The 12,876-nt window shown below is 36.8% G+C and overlaps 1 protein-coding gene across 3 annotated transcripts in view; it reads right to left on the bottom strand.

Moving 5' to 3' along the window:
* ARFGEF1 (ADP ribosylation factor guanine nucleotide exchange factor 1) overlaps positions 1–12,876 on the bottom strand; it is a 52,648-nt gene that overhangs the window by 34,632 nt on the left and 5,140 nt on the right. For 2 of the 3 annotated variants that reach the window (XM_035890090.1, XM_035890091.1), the window contains exons 5-13: positions 12,738–12,871; positions 9,168–9,402; positions 4,658–4,757; positions 4,405–4,544; positions 4,192–4,300; positions 2,962–3,163; positions 1,787–1,898; positions 324–529; positions 139–223 (exon numbers count right to left, since the gene is read on the bottom strand). In XM_035890090.1, coding sequence (XP_035745983.1) covers positions 139–223; positions 324–529; positions 1,787–1,898; positions 2,962–3,163; positions 4,192–4,300; positions 4,405–4,544; positions 4,658–4,757; positions 9,168–9,402; positions 12,738–12,871 — 1,323 coding nt within the window. The remainder of the gene's footprint in view (positions 1–138; positions 224–323; positions 530–1,786; positions 1,899–2,961; positions 3,164–4,191; positions 4,301–4,404; positions 4,545–4,657; positions 4,758–9,167; positions 9,403–12,737; positions 12,872–12,876) is intronic. The other variant, XM_035890089.1, reaches the window with a different exon arrangement.

The raw sequence follows: 12,876 nt of genomic DNA, 5'->3' as shown, positions 1-12,876 counted from the left end.
TGCACAAACTTAAGCTACCGTTATTTCTTATACACACATTGGTGTTGAATTTAACATCAAGCTGTTACAACTACATTGTCACAAAGCCTGGAAGTTAGAGGTCTATGGATTACACAAATATTTCTTCTAGCAACATACCTGTGGACTGTGAAGATCTGTTGTCAACATGATAATTGAGTAAGCTAAAACATATGCAGTATCTGCACTAGCAAAAAGAGTTTGCCTGAAGGGGGAAAGGAGAAAAGAACAGCAAATTTAACGTATTAGGATTTTTTTACTTATTATTCAGCTTTCCAAAGTTCTGAAGACAAAGTATGGCTTACCCTTGGTTACATTCTAAATATCTAGCAGCAAATTTCTCCATTAGGCGATCAATTTTTTGAGCCTCTCCTGGAAGACGAAATCCCTCTAGAAACATGCGCAGAGCTGAAACAAAATCCTTTCCTGAAAAGTCGTGTTGGTCTACATATGCATACATGACTTCTTTGTTAAATTTATCATTGTCTCCCAGGAACTCCCCAACCTGAGTCTAAAATAAGAATAGAAAAGACAAACTAGTGTGTTTACACTGGGAAGAAAACCCAACTAAATAAGAACAACAGAGTCTCACAAGAAGAGAGGTTTCTATGCAGTTAACTAAGACATATTCCTGCTTCTCCTCTATTCTCTAAAGCAAAGTATTTTGGCCATATATTCCATTATAATGCTCTTACATGCTCCTATCTGCCTACTTTCCTCCTCTGGTTTTACACATGTACCATTTTTTTTTCTATTAGATGAATTCCACAAGTACACAAGACAAAGTTAATATTACCAATAATTGATCATATTCGCTGCTGTAATGATTTTTGCAGTTAGAAACAAACTATAGGAATGAAAAGCTTACTAAACTCAATTTTATTCCCACTAGAGTATGTATCTCAAAACGGGTGCTAGTGCTGCTTGAATATAAATAGCCGGTACCCAAATACATCCAAGTTGGTCTGTCAACACAACACAGTACAGTGAAAAATACTGTGCATTCAGATAAAGACGCCTGTGCATGTAAAATGAGATTAAAAATTTGTTTTGATGGCTGATTCTAAATTCTAATACTGAAATTTGTGACTTCAGTCACAGTTGCAAGCCTGGGCATCTAAAAGCCTTTCCTTAGAAAACAATGGGGGTGGCTACTAAGCAATGGTAGCATATGCAATGGTGCAGATTGCCATTTCAGAAAGCTAAATTTTTCATTACAATACCAACATGAGATATTCCCACCCTCCTCAGCCAGATATTGCAGGACCCTTCCAAGTCCAGCAACAGCTGCTAGGTGTAAAAAAAAAAAAAAAAAAAAAAAAAAATATCAAAGACCTAATCTAGATTAAATAACCTTCCTTTGGAAGGCAGCAAAAAACACTTTTCATGTTGTTGCACCACATTATCTTTTAGCCCTTTCTTAAGGACAGTTACTTCTGTCAGTCCCCTCATTGGATTAAGTACATACAGTTTAGTAAGTTGCTTCTAGCTATACTAACAACTAAGTACAAGTTTTGAGTCAGCTCAAACAAGTCAGCCTTTTCCTTTACACTTCACTGAACTGCAGGATGCATATAGTACAGGGTATAGCTCTAATGCCTACTCCAATTCAAATTCCTTGAGCTTACAAATTTTAGGAAAGGGAGAAGTTTCCTTTTCTTCATTGTACAATAATGTTATATACTTTAAAACACTATCATGTGATTTGCAATTAGTATAAAAACATCAGCATGAGCAAAACCAACCATCAGGAAAAGAGTTTTCTTACTGAATCTAGTCTTTCCTCTTGATGCAAGAACTGAGCAATATCTTCAGGGGTAGTGCCAAGCATTCCTTGTTCTTGCAGGTACTGAATCCCCCTCTTTGGTTTCTTATTGAATCTGTACAATCAAGATCAAGATGGAATGAGAGTTAACCCTTTTACACATGCACAAAGCCTTACCAGCTTAAGTAAAAAGATACAGTAATTTTGGATGAGCTATTGAAAATCTAAGTATTAAGCATTTTTCCTTTAGCAAACTGTGCATTAGACAGGAATGAGCTATTCCTTTCTATGATTATTCCCTTCATCACTGGATGGTTTTATGGAATTTTTTTCCCCTGTAAATAGCCTCCTCTTCCTCTTTGCTACATAACTGCCAGCATGGCATCCAAGCAGCTCCCAGTAAAGACAACTAAACACTATCATTTACTCTGGCATTCATGAAGAAAAAAATACTCCACAGAAATAGCAAAGTCTTGGTTTGGAAAGGAGTAATTATGCTCTGTTGCTTTTTGTTTTAATCTGTATGAGACAATCAAGAAATCCATGAGTTGCCTGTAAGAATGGAAATGTGTAAGACAAGGAACTGAAAGAAAATTAAACCCTGAAGGACTAAGGCATGTTTGTTCGGGGTCTGAGAATTATACTACAGAAAACTTTTATTTTTCAATAAAGTGACCTCACTGAGGAAGTAAGGTGACAAGGCTGAAAACCTTGTCAGACAGGAAGATTCATGTCAGGCAGTACTGAGAAATTATACTATCCTCCAGTTCTAAGTATGACAAGTTAATTAATCAGAAGGAAGTATCAGCTTAAACATATAGGCACTTTCATTAGTAATGTGTATGCTAAAACAGGTCATATTCAACTGATCACGAGTGCAATGTTCTTTTTACCCAAATATAAAAATCTTATTTTTAGACAAGCAGGTCTGGAGAAAAAAGAACAAACATTCAGAGTACTCATCTTCTAGCTGTGAGGAATTAGGTTAACACAAAACACTGTTGACAGGCTCCAAAGGGGACACCATTCAGCACTCTTTCACCAGAGGAAGTGCTGTTACATCCAGAGTTTTTTTCCTAACACAAGATGAGTATCTATGAGGAGAAGGAAGAAAAACCCAGGAATCTTCATAGCTCCAAAAGAATCCACCCTCCCATGGGTGATAAAAGGGCACTCACAAGTCAATTCCTTGTTCTATTATTTCCTTTTGTTGCTTTAGGACCTCAAACTGCTCTGGGTTGTCAGTGCCAGACATCTGTGTGCTGTAACTGCCAATTCCTGATGAAGCAGTAGAATCCAAGGAATTTAAGCTTCCATATCTGTTAATTGTCTCAGGGTGTTTGGTTTCATTGCTGTCCTGTTCTGTTGGTTTTTCTTGGCCTATAAATTGGAAAGGGTCACATACATACAAAACATATACAGTGAAAAAAAAATTAAAAATCACAGATTATTCTTCAAATCCTCTCTGAAGGCTTCTAAAACTTTATTAGGGTTATCTTCAATGATTACTTGTTTTTATATACATATTCTTCTTTTGTTTTGGTTGGGAAAACAAAAATAAATTTAAAAAAAAAAAAATATCACAACATATCAGGGAGTATTCTTTCAGTCCATCACATACCTGAAATTTAAGCCTTAAATTACACCTATAATTTGTAGGCACTTGGAAAAAAATACACGACACCTTTGAAACCCAATTACAGATCTTTCTTTTTATTTTCAAGTCCGATGTTACTTTTGACCTGAAGTGAATCACACTATTCTAAGTTTTTGAAACAGTGTCTAAAAGTGTTTATGATCAGACATGCCAAGGAGCTGGTGCTCTCAGCTCACAAAGACAGACGTGCTAACCACCTCTAAAAAGGTTATTACTTCACCTACCAGTTTTAATTGCTTAACCTGAAAATTCTGGTATAACCTCAGTACTTTTCATCTCAGGTCAGATGGAAACAAGAGTAACACAATTAATAATTTACTGACATCACTGCTTACAACACTGATAGCTCCATAGCTATATATTAATAAATTAAAAAAATGGTCTCCATCCAGCCTGCTTCAGTAGTAATTTAATCCATAAGAAGTTAGATGAAATTAAGGGAGCTTCAAAGTTTTGTGATCCTTTTAAAATTAGAAATACAGAAAATAACAGTATTTAGTAATTTTCAGTGTAGTAGCTTTCTAAGAATTCATACAATTAAGAAAACACAAGTTAGACAACTTGTTCAAATGACACCAATCGAAACATACCAATATTTCTACCAAAGAAAAACAAAGTTTAGTCTCTCTCTTTTTTAATGCAAGAGGTTTTACCAATCTGGACACTCACAGTATCAAAATACTGGAAAAATGCACTAAACTCCTGCAGCAACTCTTTACTAAAGCCAGAAGAAACACATCCCATGTCTTACCAAGTGTTGTCTGAGAATTGGGATTTACGTATTGATCCTTACTCCACTCCACCATGCACTTCAAGATCGATACTAAGCATTCCAATCCTTTTTTTCTCAAACTTAATTCCTAGAAAAGATTTCAAAAGCAATATATCAGTGGAATGGAGAGTTTAGTCTTAACCTATCATGCCAAGAAACATGAAGCTTCATAAAGTTTGGTGGAATTTTTACCTGCACATTGGACATGCCAAGTTCTTGGCTACCCCTTCCTTGAGCAATCTTTGATAGGTCATTAACCAGCCTTTCAAAAATATTTGCTGCATTTAAATCACAATCATAGTTCACGTAGATGTCCACTACACTCTGGGCATCTACAAAAAAAGTGACATTGTCAAACTTGGAACGAAAACCAGAACATTCAGTGAAAGGCAAGTACAGTTTTGTTCTTTAGCATAAAAATGTCCAACCAAATGGTCCTTAGTACCTGCACATATCCTTGTCAGAGTTTGTATAACCATCCATTTATGATCAAATGAGCTAGTAGAAGTTTCCAAGATATACAGGAAAATTTCTTTGAAGAAAACCTAACAAACATTCCAGAAAGAGGGAGAAAAAATAAAACTATTATAAACACAGTCACTAACTTTGACGGCCAATATTCTGACATAATTCTGAAAGCAGCATTTTAGAGGTACAGGAGATAAGGGAAAAAAAAAAAAGGAGGAAAGGAGGAAATACAACTTATGATTGATACATTCAAATTAGGAATTCAAATTATTACTTATGTACTTCCAGAGTTTTGTCCAGAGGAAAAACTGGGTTTGTATTATGATCACTGAAAACCAGAAGAACCAGGAATGATGTGAAGTCCTGAAGCCAATTCTGCCTAACAAGAAGTCTAAGCTGCTGTTAAGAGTTCATTTGGGGTTTTGAAAGGAGATGTATTACCTCACTACAAAAGATTTTCTCTATGAGATGATATTATTATGGCACAAACATAACAAACAGCCACTTATGCCAATTTAAAGTATCAGACCTTCATTAGAAGGGAAACATCTTAACGCAGAAGAATCACTCTATGGTATTAGATTATTGGAAGAAGGGTACTGGTCAGGCACAGCATAAAAAATGCAGCAGGTCCATTAATAGGAAAGTTACTCTTCCCTAAAAGAGATACTAGCTTTCCCTGAAATCACTTTAGTACAGGTGCTTTTGTTTGGAACTGAGACTATTTTATCCCCTCTCAAATAGTTTCTTACCAGATCCATTAGTATTACAGGCAGGCTATTTCTGCTGAGCATGCTTAGCAGCTAGGGCAGGTTTTTTCTCACTTCTTCCCTAAGCAGCAGCAACTGCTGTAACAGCATATGAACTCAAAATGTGAACTGCTATGTGGCATTACATCACCATCCCACACAGCATTACATCACCGTTCTGCACTTCTGAGAGCTCACCTCTTTTCATAGCCAGTTGTGGCTACCAAATCCACCAACATATGTTTTTTCTAGAATGCTGCTGATAGTCTCAAGCCGTCAAGCTCCTCTTCTCTGATAGCAGCACACAAATATCTGAATATATAACTGCCCTTCTTTTAATATTAGATGTCCCCTTATACCACAGAATTTTTAGAGGTTTTTATGCTATTAGCCAGGTAGAGATAAACATAAGGCTAAGTTGTCACATGTTCAGGGAAAACCAGCAATACTGATTTTTAAGCACTTTGATGGTAAGCTATTTCCTTAAGCAAAATATGCTAACAGTATCTCAATTTTATTGGCCTCTTTAGAGCAAAAGAGACACACAGCACAATCCCAGTTACTAGTCTTAATAAGGAAAGCATCCCTACAAAACATAAGGAGTTCAACACATAACAGATCAAAGACTTTCAAGCGCTTAAATATACTCAAGAGTACTAGGCTGATTTTAGCCACAACTTTACGTAATACAAACAGAGGAAGACAAACAATTTTAATAAAGGTCATGCTATAAGCAATCCTTAGTTACATATTTGCTGTTTTCTGATTTTTTTACTGAAAGATAGTAATGGTATATACCCTCTGGAATGAGGAAAATAATGTTTTTCTGGTAGAGAATTTAAAAAAAGAAGTCACTGATGGAACAGAGAAAAGAGATCTAAGTATAAAAATTAGCCCCAAATCTAAGCTAGAAGAGAAATTATCTGGAAGGTCTGCATACTACAAAGACACTTTAGATGTCTATGCTTCTGAGACAGAGCCGACTTCTTGCTTCTGGTGTCAACTTTGGAAAAGCATACCTTGGAATGAACAGCTTCTCAGAACTGTACTGATTATTTACATTTCAGATATCTGTCACTACATTACTTATTGCAATTCATGTCACAGAGTTGAGACTTTATTCCTAGCATATAGGAAAAGTAAACCAGAAAGAGAGCTCATTGTTTAATTTGGTCAATTGAAAATAAGAGTTTTAAGATAGCTTATTCACAATTATGAAAGGATGGTAATGGTAAGTACAGCTAAATTACACCCCAAGCCCCCTGATACCTAGGACTTTATTTGCTGCAAATAATATTCATCGACCCATTGAGAAACACAGTTACAATACAATGAAGGTACAACTCAAACTATTTTAACTATCAGAGGGCAGTGTTAGCTGAATACCGAAGTCAAAGGACCAAGGGAGGGTCACTTTCAACAGAATCTGAAACTATTATTTTAAAAAAAATATCAAAAATTTCTTACACAGATGAAGAATGCAGCCTCAATCCCAAAATATATAGATTTTGCATATTATAAATCAGAGCATATGGCTCCCCTTACAGCTCCAAGACACAAACAGAATGTGAAGTTATCTACTTGTCTACCCACATCTTCTGAATAACCTTTAGGATCAGTAGCTGAAAGAGAGGAATTCTTAGCTCACAACAAGGAAAGAGAGTAAGTTTCTAGAAATTGCTGTCTCCCATACTTTGTAATAGATAGATACTTTGGCAGCATCAAGCTTTTGGCTTTCATATTTGTGAGGAGGAAATGCAGCCCTGCTATGTGGTGATGGTCCTATTTTAGCATATTCTAGAAGCTGCTACAATACTGTAAGGTATCCTATATCCAACTTTCCTCAGATGTGTCTTCATTTTCCGTTTGGAATTTGGAGAAAGGATGGTAGCGATGGAAGCTCATCAAATTTCTGTCAGGGAAGCCGGGTTGCAATGCATTTACCACCTACACGCTGACTTGTAAGCTCTGCGAACACACAGCAACTCCAACATTTTCTAGGAAGCAGGCTGTGTGACTGAAGAGCAGCTCAGCTCAGCCTGTCTGATGTGCTGAATACTGCACATGCATTACAGTCTTGTTGAACACACACAGTTTCTCTTGAAAGTCTTCAAAATGCATCATATTTTCAAGGCATATTCAATCAATCACCAAACCTGTATTTCTATCCAAGCTAGGCTCAAGAAAATAGGGGAAATCCTGTTGTTTCTTCCCCCAAAAGGCATCAAAATAACCTGGTAAGTGATCAGAACGCAGTACTTTTCTGACATGGTACTGGCAAAATAAGGTTCTTCCTCCAAAGCTGCCACAACCCATCAGCTTATACAATGACATCCACAGATGAAGAAATCCCTGAATTCAAGGGCCTTAGAACAGCAACAGTATCAACATTTCTCAGCATCTTTTCAGGCACTTAACTTCCACACTTAGGGTGCAATCTGTAGGCTTCAGTATTCACATCAACTCCCAAAACATAAAATTACCAAAATGAACAGCAGGAACACACTACTACTTTATTCACCATGGAATTCAGATCTGTAACACATGGGACACACAAGAGGGTATCCATGTGGTTCAAATGGACAGAACCGTTCCAAGAAGCTGCTCGTACACGAAGGCACAAGAGTTAGAATTCAAGAGCAAAGCCTCTACGTATGTCTTGCTTTCCCCTGTGACTTAGAATATATCACCCCAGTGATAAAATTCGCAATGTCTGTCAGGACTCTGATAACGCTTATTGCTAAGAATATGGACTTATCTCTACTTATGCCCCAAGGCATTAAATCACGCGTATACCTTCTGAGATCTGAAAAAATTAGATTATCTTATTCGGGACATATTATTGATGTAGGCCCTGATATACAAGGGGAAGTGGCTACAGTAATCCAATAGCTGGGATTTCTCTAGAGAAATCTGTCCAAGTGACCTCAAAGAGAATCCACAATGCATTTCAAGTCATTAATTTTTATTCTAAAATTCCTTTGCAAAACCATATTACATAGTCTTTTCATAAGCGTACTTATTTTCTTAATTTGCACTATGTCGCGCAGAGCTACAACTTCCTAAGCACATTATTCAACATTGGTTGACCGAGCTTATCCACAAACCGACTGATTTCTGAGTTTCAGCATCATTCTGCAACAATACCATGTCACAGCCAACAGAAAACTCTGCTTTTACATAAAGGAAACTAACTCATATAGTAACAGTAGTGAGTATGGTCATAATAAGTTATGATTGTAAAAAGTCACCTCAGTCACAGAGTAAATGAAAGCATGTTTTGCACTCTAAAATTTCTTAGTTTATGTTAATGTCTATTGTTAAGCGATGAAATGGCCTACCTCTTTATTATGTACTTCTTTTCATGTTCCAGTTCAAAAATGATGGAAATTTTTTTAAACAGCCCTACAAAAGTTTTCCCATCGCTTTCCACTTAACACTACCACATGCGTCACATTACTTTTGATGTTACAGAACAAATCTTGTTTAATCCGTAAGTACTCCAAAAGAAATGCTGCTTTTTTATTTGAAGGGGTTTTCAAGGGCATTGTTGCAAGCAATTGTTGCCACTGGGTGAAAAAGAGCTTCTGTGCATGGGAAGATCTGGCAAGTCTTACACAAAAGCTGAGATTCATAAAGCAAAACAAATTTATCTAAGGAAGACCAAGCTACACACCAATATAAACAAATGCTCACCACACCCCCCATCCCTTAAAATTAGAAATTCGTGTGACATACCTCGATCTGCATCTTTAGATGAGTCTTAAAGTTTGAGAGGAGGGTAAGAAATATGGAAAGTGAAAGTTCAAAAACTTCTGGAACTGATGAGACTCCGTTTTTTGACAGTGCAACACAAAGGTACTGTTTAATAGCATTAATAAACATCTCATTTGTCCTGAAGACAGGTCCTGCATTTTGCAGAATGGACAGAAGCAACTGCAATGAAAGAATCTTTGATCGCAGTTCATGAGATCTAGAATAAAACAATGCAGCATATCAGCTCAGTGCAAGTCATAAAAATACAACATTGTCCTGAAAAGTAAATACATACCACAATGATTTTTTTAAAGTGGAATGTTCATGAAATAAACTCAAATTTGACACAACCTGGTGTAGAAAGAGTAACAAAAAGATGTTGATCTTTTTTGTCGAAGCTGCCACTCTCCAGCCAAGAAGGTGGGCAAGAATAACCTTTTCCAGTTACTGTTTCTCCCCATTACTATTGAGCCACTCTCCCTTCTACAGCACAGCACCGCAGAACAGCAGCAACAGTAGGCAGTGCTGCCCATCTTAGCCAGAGGATGAAGGGAGCATTCTTTCCTTTTAATGAGTTTTGGAAGATCCCATCTAAAATATCCAGCCCATCTACAGAACCCTGACTAGCAAAAGATGGAAACTCCTCCTCCTCTATTTCCACCAGCATGGAGAGTTGAAGGACCATAAAGACAACAGCTGTACTGCCTCACCTACTTCCTCTCAACACTGAAATCTCTTTTCCCAAATACAGTATTTTATATTGTTTGTCAGTCACTGGCCCCATCCCACTCCAAGAGCAGCTAAGATAGATAACATGCCTATTTTAATCATGGCAATAACAAAGTCAGGCAACTGCCACGTTGTCAAGTGCTCCACGGTTAACATCATGCTTCTTACAGACTGAAGTAAGCTAGAATTCATGTCAGAACAGTGCTACTATTTATGCTAAAAGTGAAAAAGAAATCTGCATCTATGAAAATATAATGCAATTTAAATAGCATTCTGGGTGAGAGCATTCTCTCCTCAGACTCCTGATGCTCCTTCCCACTTCTGATCATGTCATGAAAGACTATAGCTCTTCTGAAGAGCAGGTATAGACACAAATGGCCTTCCCAACGAGACAGTCCACAGCTTTCATTGAACAACCACCCACTGACAGAAGACAGTTATGAAACATAAGGAACAATGACAGGAAATTTTTCATACAGAACAGCCCAGACATGGGTAAGGAGAGCAGCGCTTCAAGTCAACAGGTAACACACACACTAGTTGGCTATTTGCTGTATACTGCAAAAATATGAGTTTAATGAAAAAAAAAGTAATTCCAGTCTAGCCAAAAACAAAAATACAAATTAATTACAAGTATGTTGCAAATAAACTCAATGATTTCTGCACACTGGCAAACAAAGCCAACCAACAAAAATCAATCTGCAAACATTACAAACTCAGAATATAATCCCAAACTTAGACTTTCTGTCTGCAGAGACTTTTGAGAAGCAAAACACAGCCAGTCAAACTGAGTGAGGAACTTGTTCCTCTCATTCCTCCCAATGGGCTGCAGGTCAAAGTAAATGCCCCAAAACAGCCCTTTGCAGGAGTTCTTCAAGAAAATGCCTGGCCCTGGACACTGCACAGCTGCATGGAACCTAACATAACATTCTCCTTTGATGCAAAAGGCTTGATTTTTGCATCACATTGTATCAAGTGTACAGACAGCACATGACCAGACCACACTTTGCTATGAAATGTAAGAATTTAAATATGAAGACAATTTCAATCATAAACAAAATATTAAATATTGCCTACTTCCAGCAAGTGTCATCTCATAACTGAAGTCTTAACTTGCTGGCCTTACCAATTCTGTATGATATGTAAAGCCCACTTAATTTAAAACATGTTTAAGGACTAAAATTTAGCAAGTGAACCTTCAAGACATTTCTCCCCCATCTTATTCTATTCCAGGGAAAAAGGAGATAGACATTAAGCAGGTTCCCAGGAAGCATAACCTTGATCTCAATTCCCAGCCCTGTGATTCTGAGTTAAAGCTCCATGTCCAGTTACCTAAAATTAAAAAATTAAATTAAAGAACTAAAGAATTCATAGCTAATTTCACTGGAAAGATGATTTTAAAGAGGTAGATAAGACTTTTTTAAAATGCTGTAGATATCCTACGCCTCCTCTTCCAATTACAGCATGCTTGTAATAGTTCAAAAAGCCATCAATGCCTCAGAACCACTGATAAATTCTAGGCAGTTCTCCAAACACAGGATGTCTTTGAATGCCTTTGCAGCTAGTTCTTACTGCCCTAAATGCCGTTTCCTCCAATTTGTTCTATGTGAAGAGCTTAATCAGTTTGAATATGAACATCAAGGACTCCATGGATTCAAGATGAGGTGCTCCAAGTGCCTCAATAGCTATTGCCGCTCTTCTAGAGGTAGTTAATCCATTAAAGCCTTTAATAAATGGACAGCCTTAGTCTCAGAGAACTAACTAAAACCACAAAATTTTCATGGCATTTCCTGTAAGACAAATTCTCAAAAACAGCGAGGAAAAACCTCATGCCACAGTCTTCATTCTTGAATGTCCTGACTTTCCACAGTGCATCACTAGGTAACAATTTCAAAATGGTTCTAGACTAACCCTTCAAAACCTTTTCTACTAAACCGTATTTTTTTCAGCTTAGTAAGTCCACAATACATATCAGTGATCAAATTCAACTGTCTTAAGAGCTATTTTCTTTAAAAGCTAGACCTCTTGGAAATTATTACCAATTGTTCTTAACGTGCAAAAAAAGATGCATGTAAATTCTATCCAAGATCAGAAAAGCAAAGTTATTTGCCAGCACTCACAACTGACTAATACTGGCACCCATCCATAGAGGAGAAATTTTTTTTGTTGTTGTCTACAACGAACAATTCTCTAAGCCAAATTGATACCAACTGGTAACTTCTTTCAGAGGACAAGATGAAGACACTGTTTTCAAAAACATTTGTGTGTTGATTAAGGAGACTGTCAAATGTGTCCAACCTGAGCAAAAGAATGAAACACTAATAAATTTATCATAACCAGTATCAGACCAAAGTGAGGAGCTTATATTAAGATGATGTAGGTATATTAGGAGTTGGGTATGTGTACTGGATACCGAATATGCAAGAGCTTTAAAAAACTGTGGGGCATAAACAGAACAGTTATGAACCGAGTTATTACTTAAAAGCAGAGCAACATTAGCCAAGTCCAAAAAATACCTGAGGATCTTCTTTACAAACCCTTCTGAAAAGCATTTTAAAGAGCAACTAGGAAGAACATGATGTACTTAGAGGAAGCATAGGCATTGTTAAGAAACTTATAAACAAGTAGATAGGTAGCAGCATTTGCTTTCATTTAACATACAAAAGATGCATTAAAACATGAAAGTACCTTTTCAAAGTTTCTAGGTTCTTTTTACCATACTGTTATTTTCCCAGAAACTGAGGCCTCTCAAAATTATTTAAATAACTTATTTTTATTTTCAAATAGAAAAGATTCATTATGAGAACTCTTAATTCTACTTACTTTGGATCTGGTGGTCCATCTGACAGGGGCTTCATGGAGAGTTTACACAGTGACCTGAATACAAGGAAGGCATCCTTTTGTAAAATGTGGGAAAACTTAGCACCAGGGGTAGGTCCTGAAGAATTTCCAGATTCCTAAA

This window comes from Egretta garzetta, unplaced genomic scaffold, assembly GCF_000687185.1.
Source record: "Egretta garzetta isolate BGI_Z169 unplaced genomic scaffold, ASM68718v1 scaffold251, whole genome shotgun sequence".
Taxonomy (NCBI): Eukaryota; Metazoa; Chordata; class Aves; order Pelecaniformes; family Ardeidae; genus Egretta; species Egretta garzetta.
This window is presented reverse-complemented; position numbering and strand designations above follow the sequence as displayed.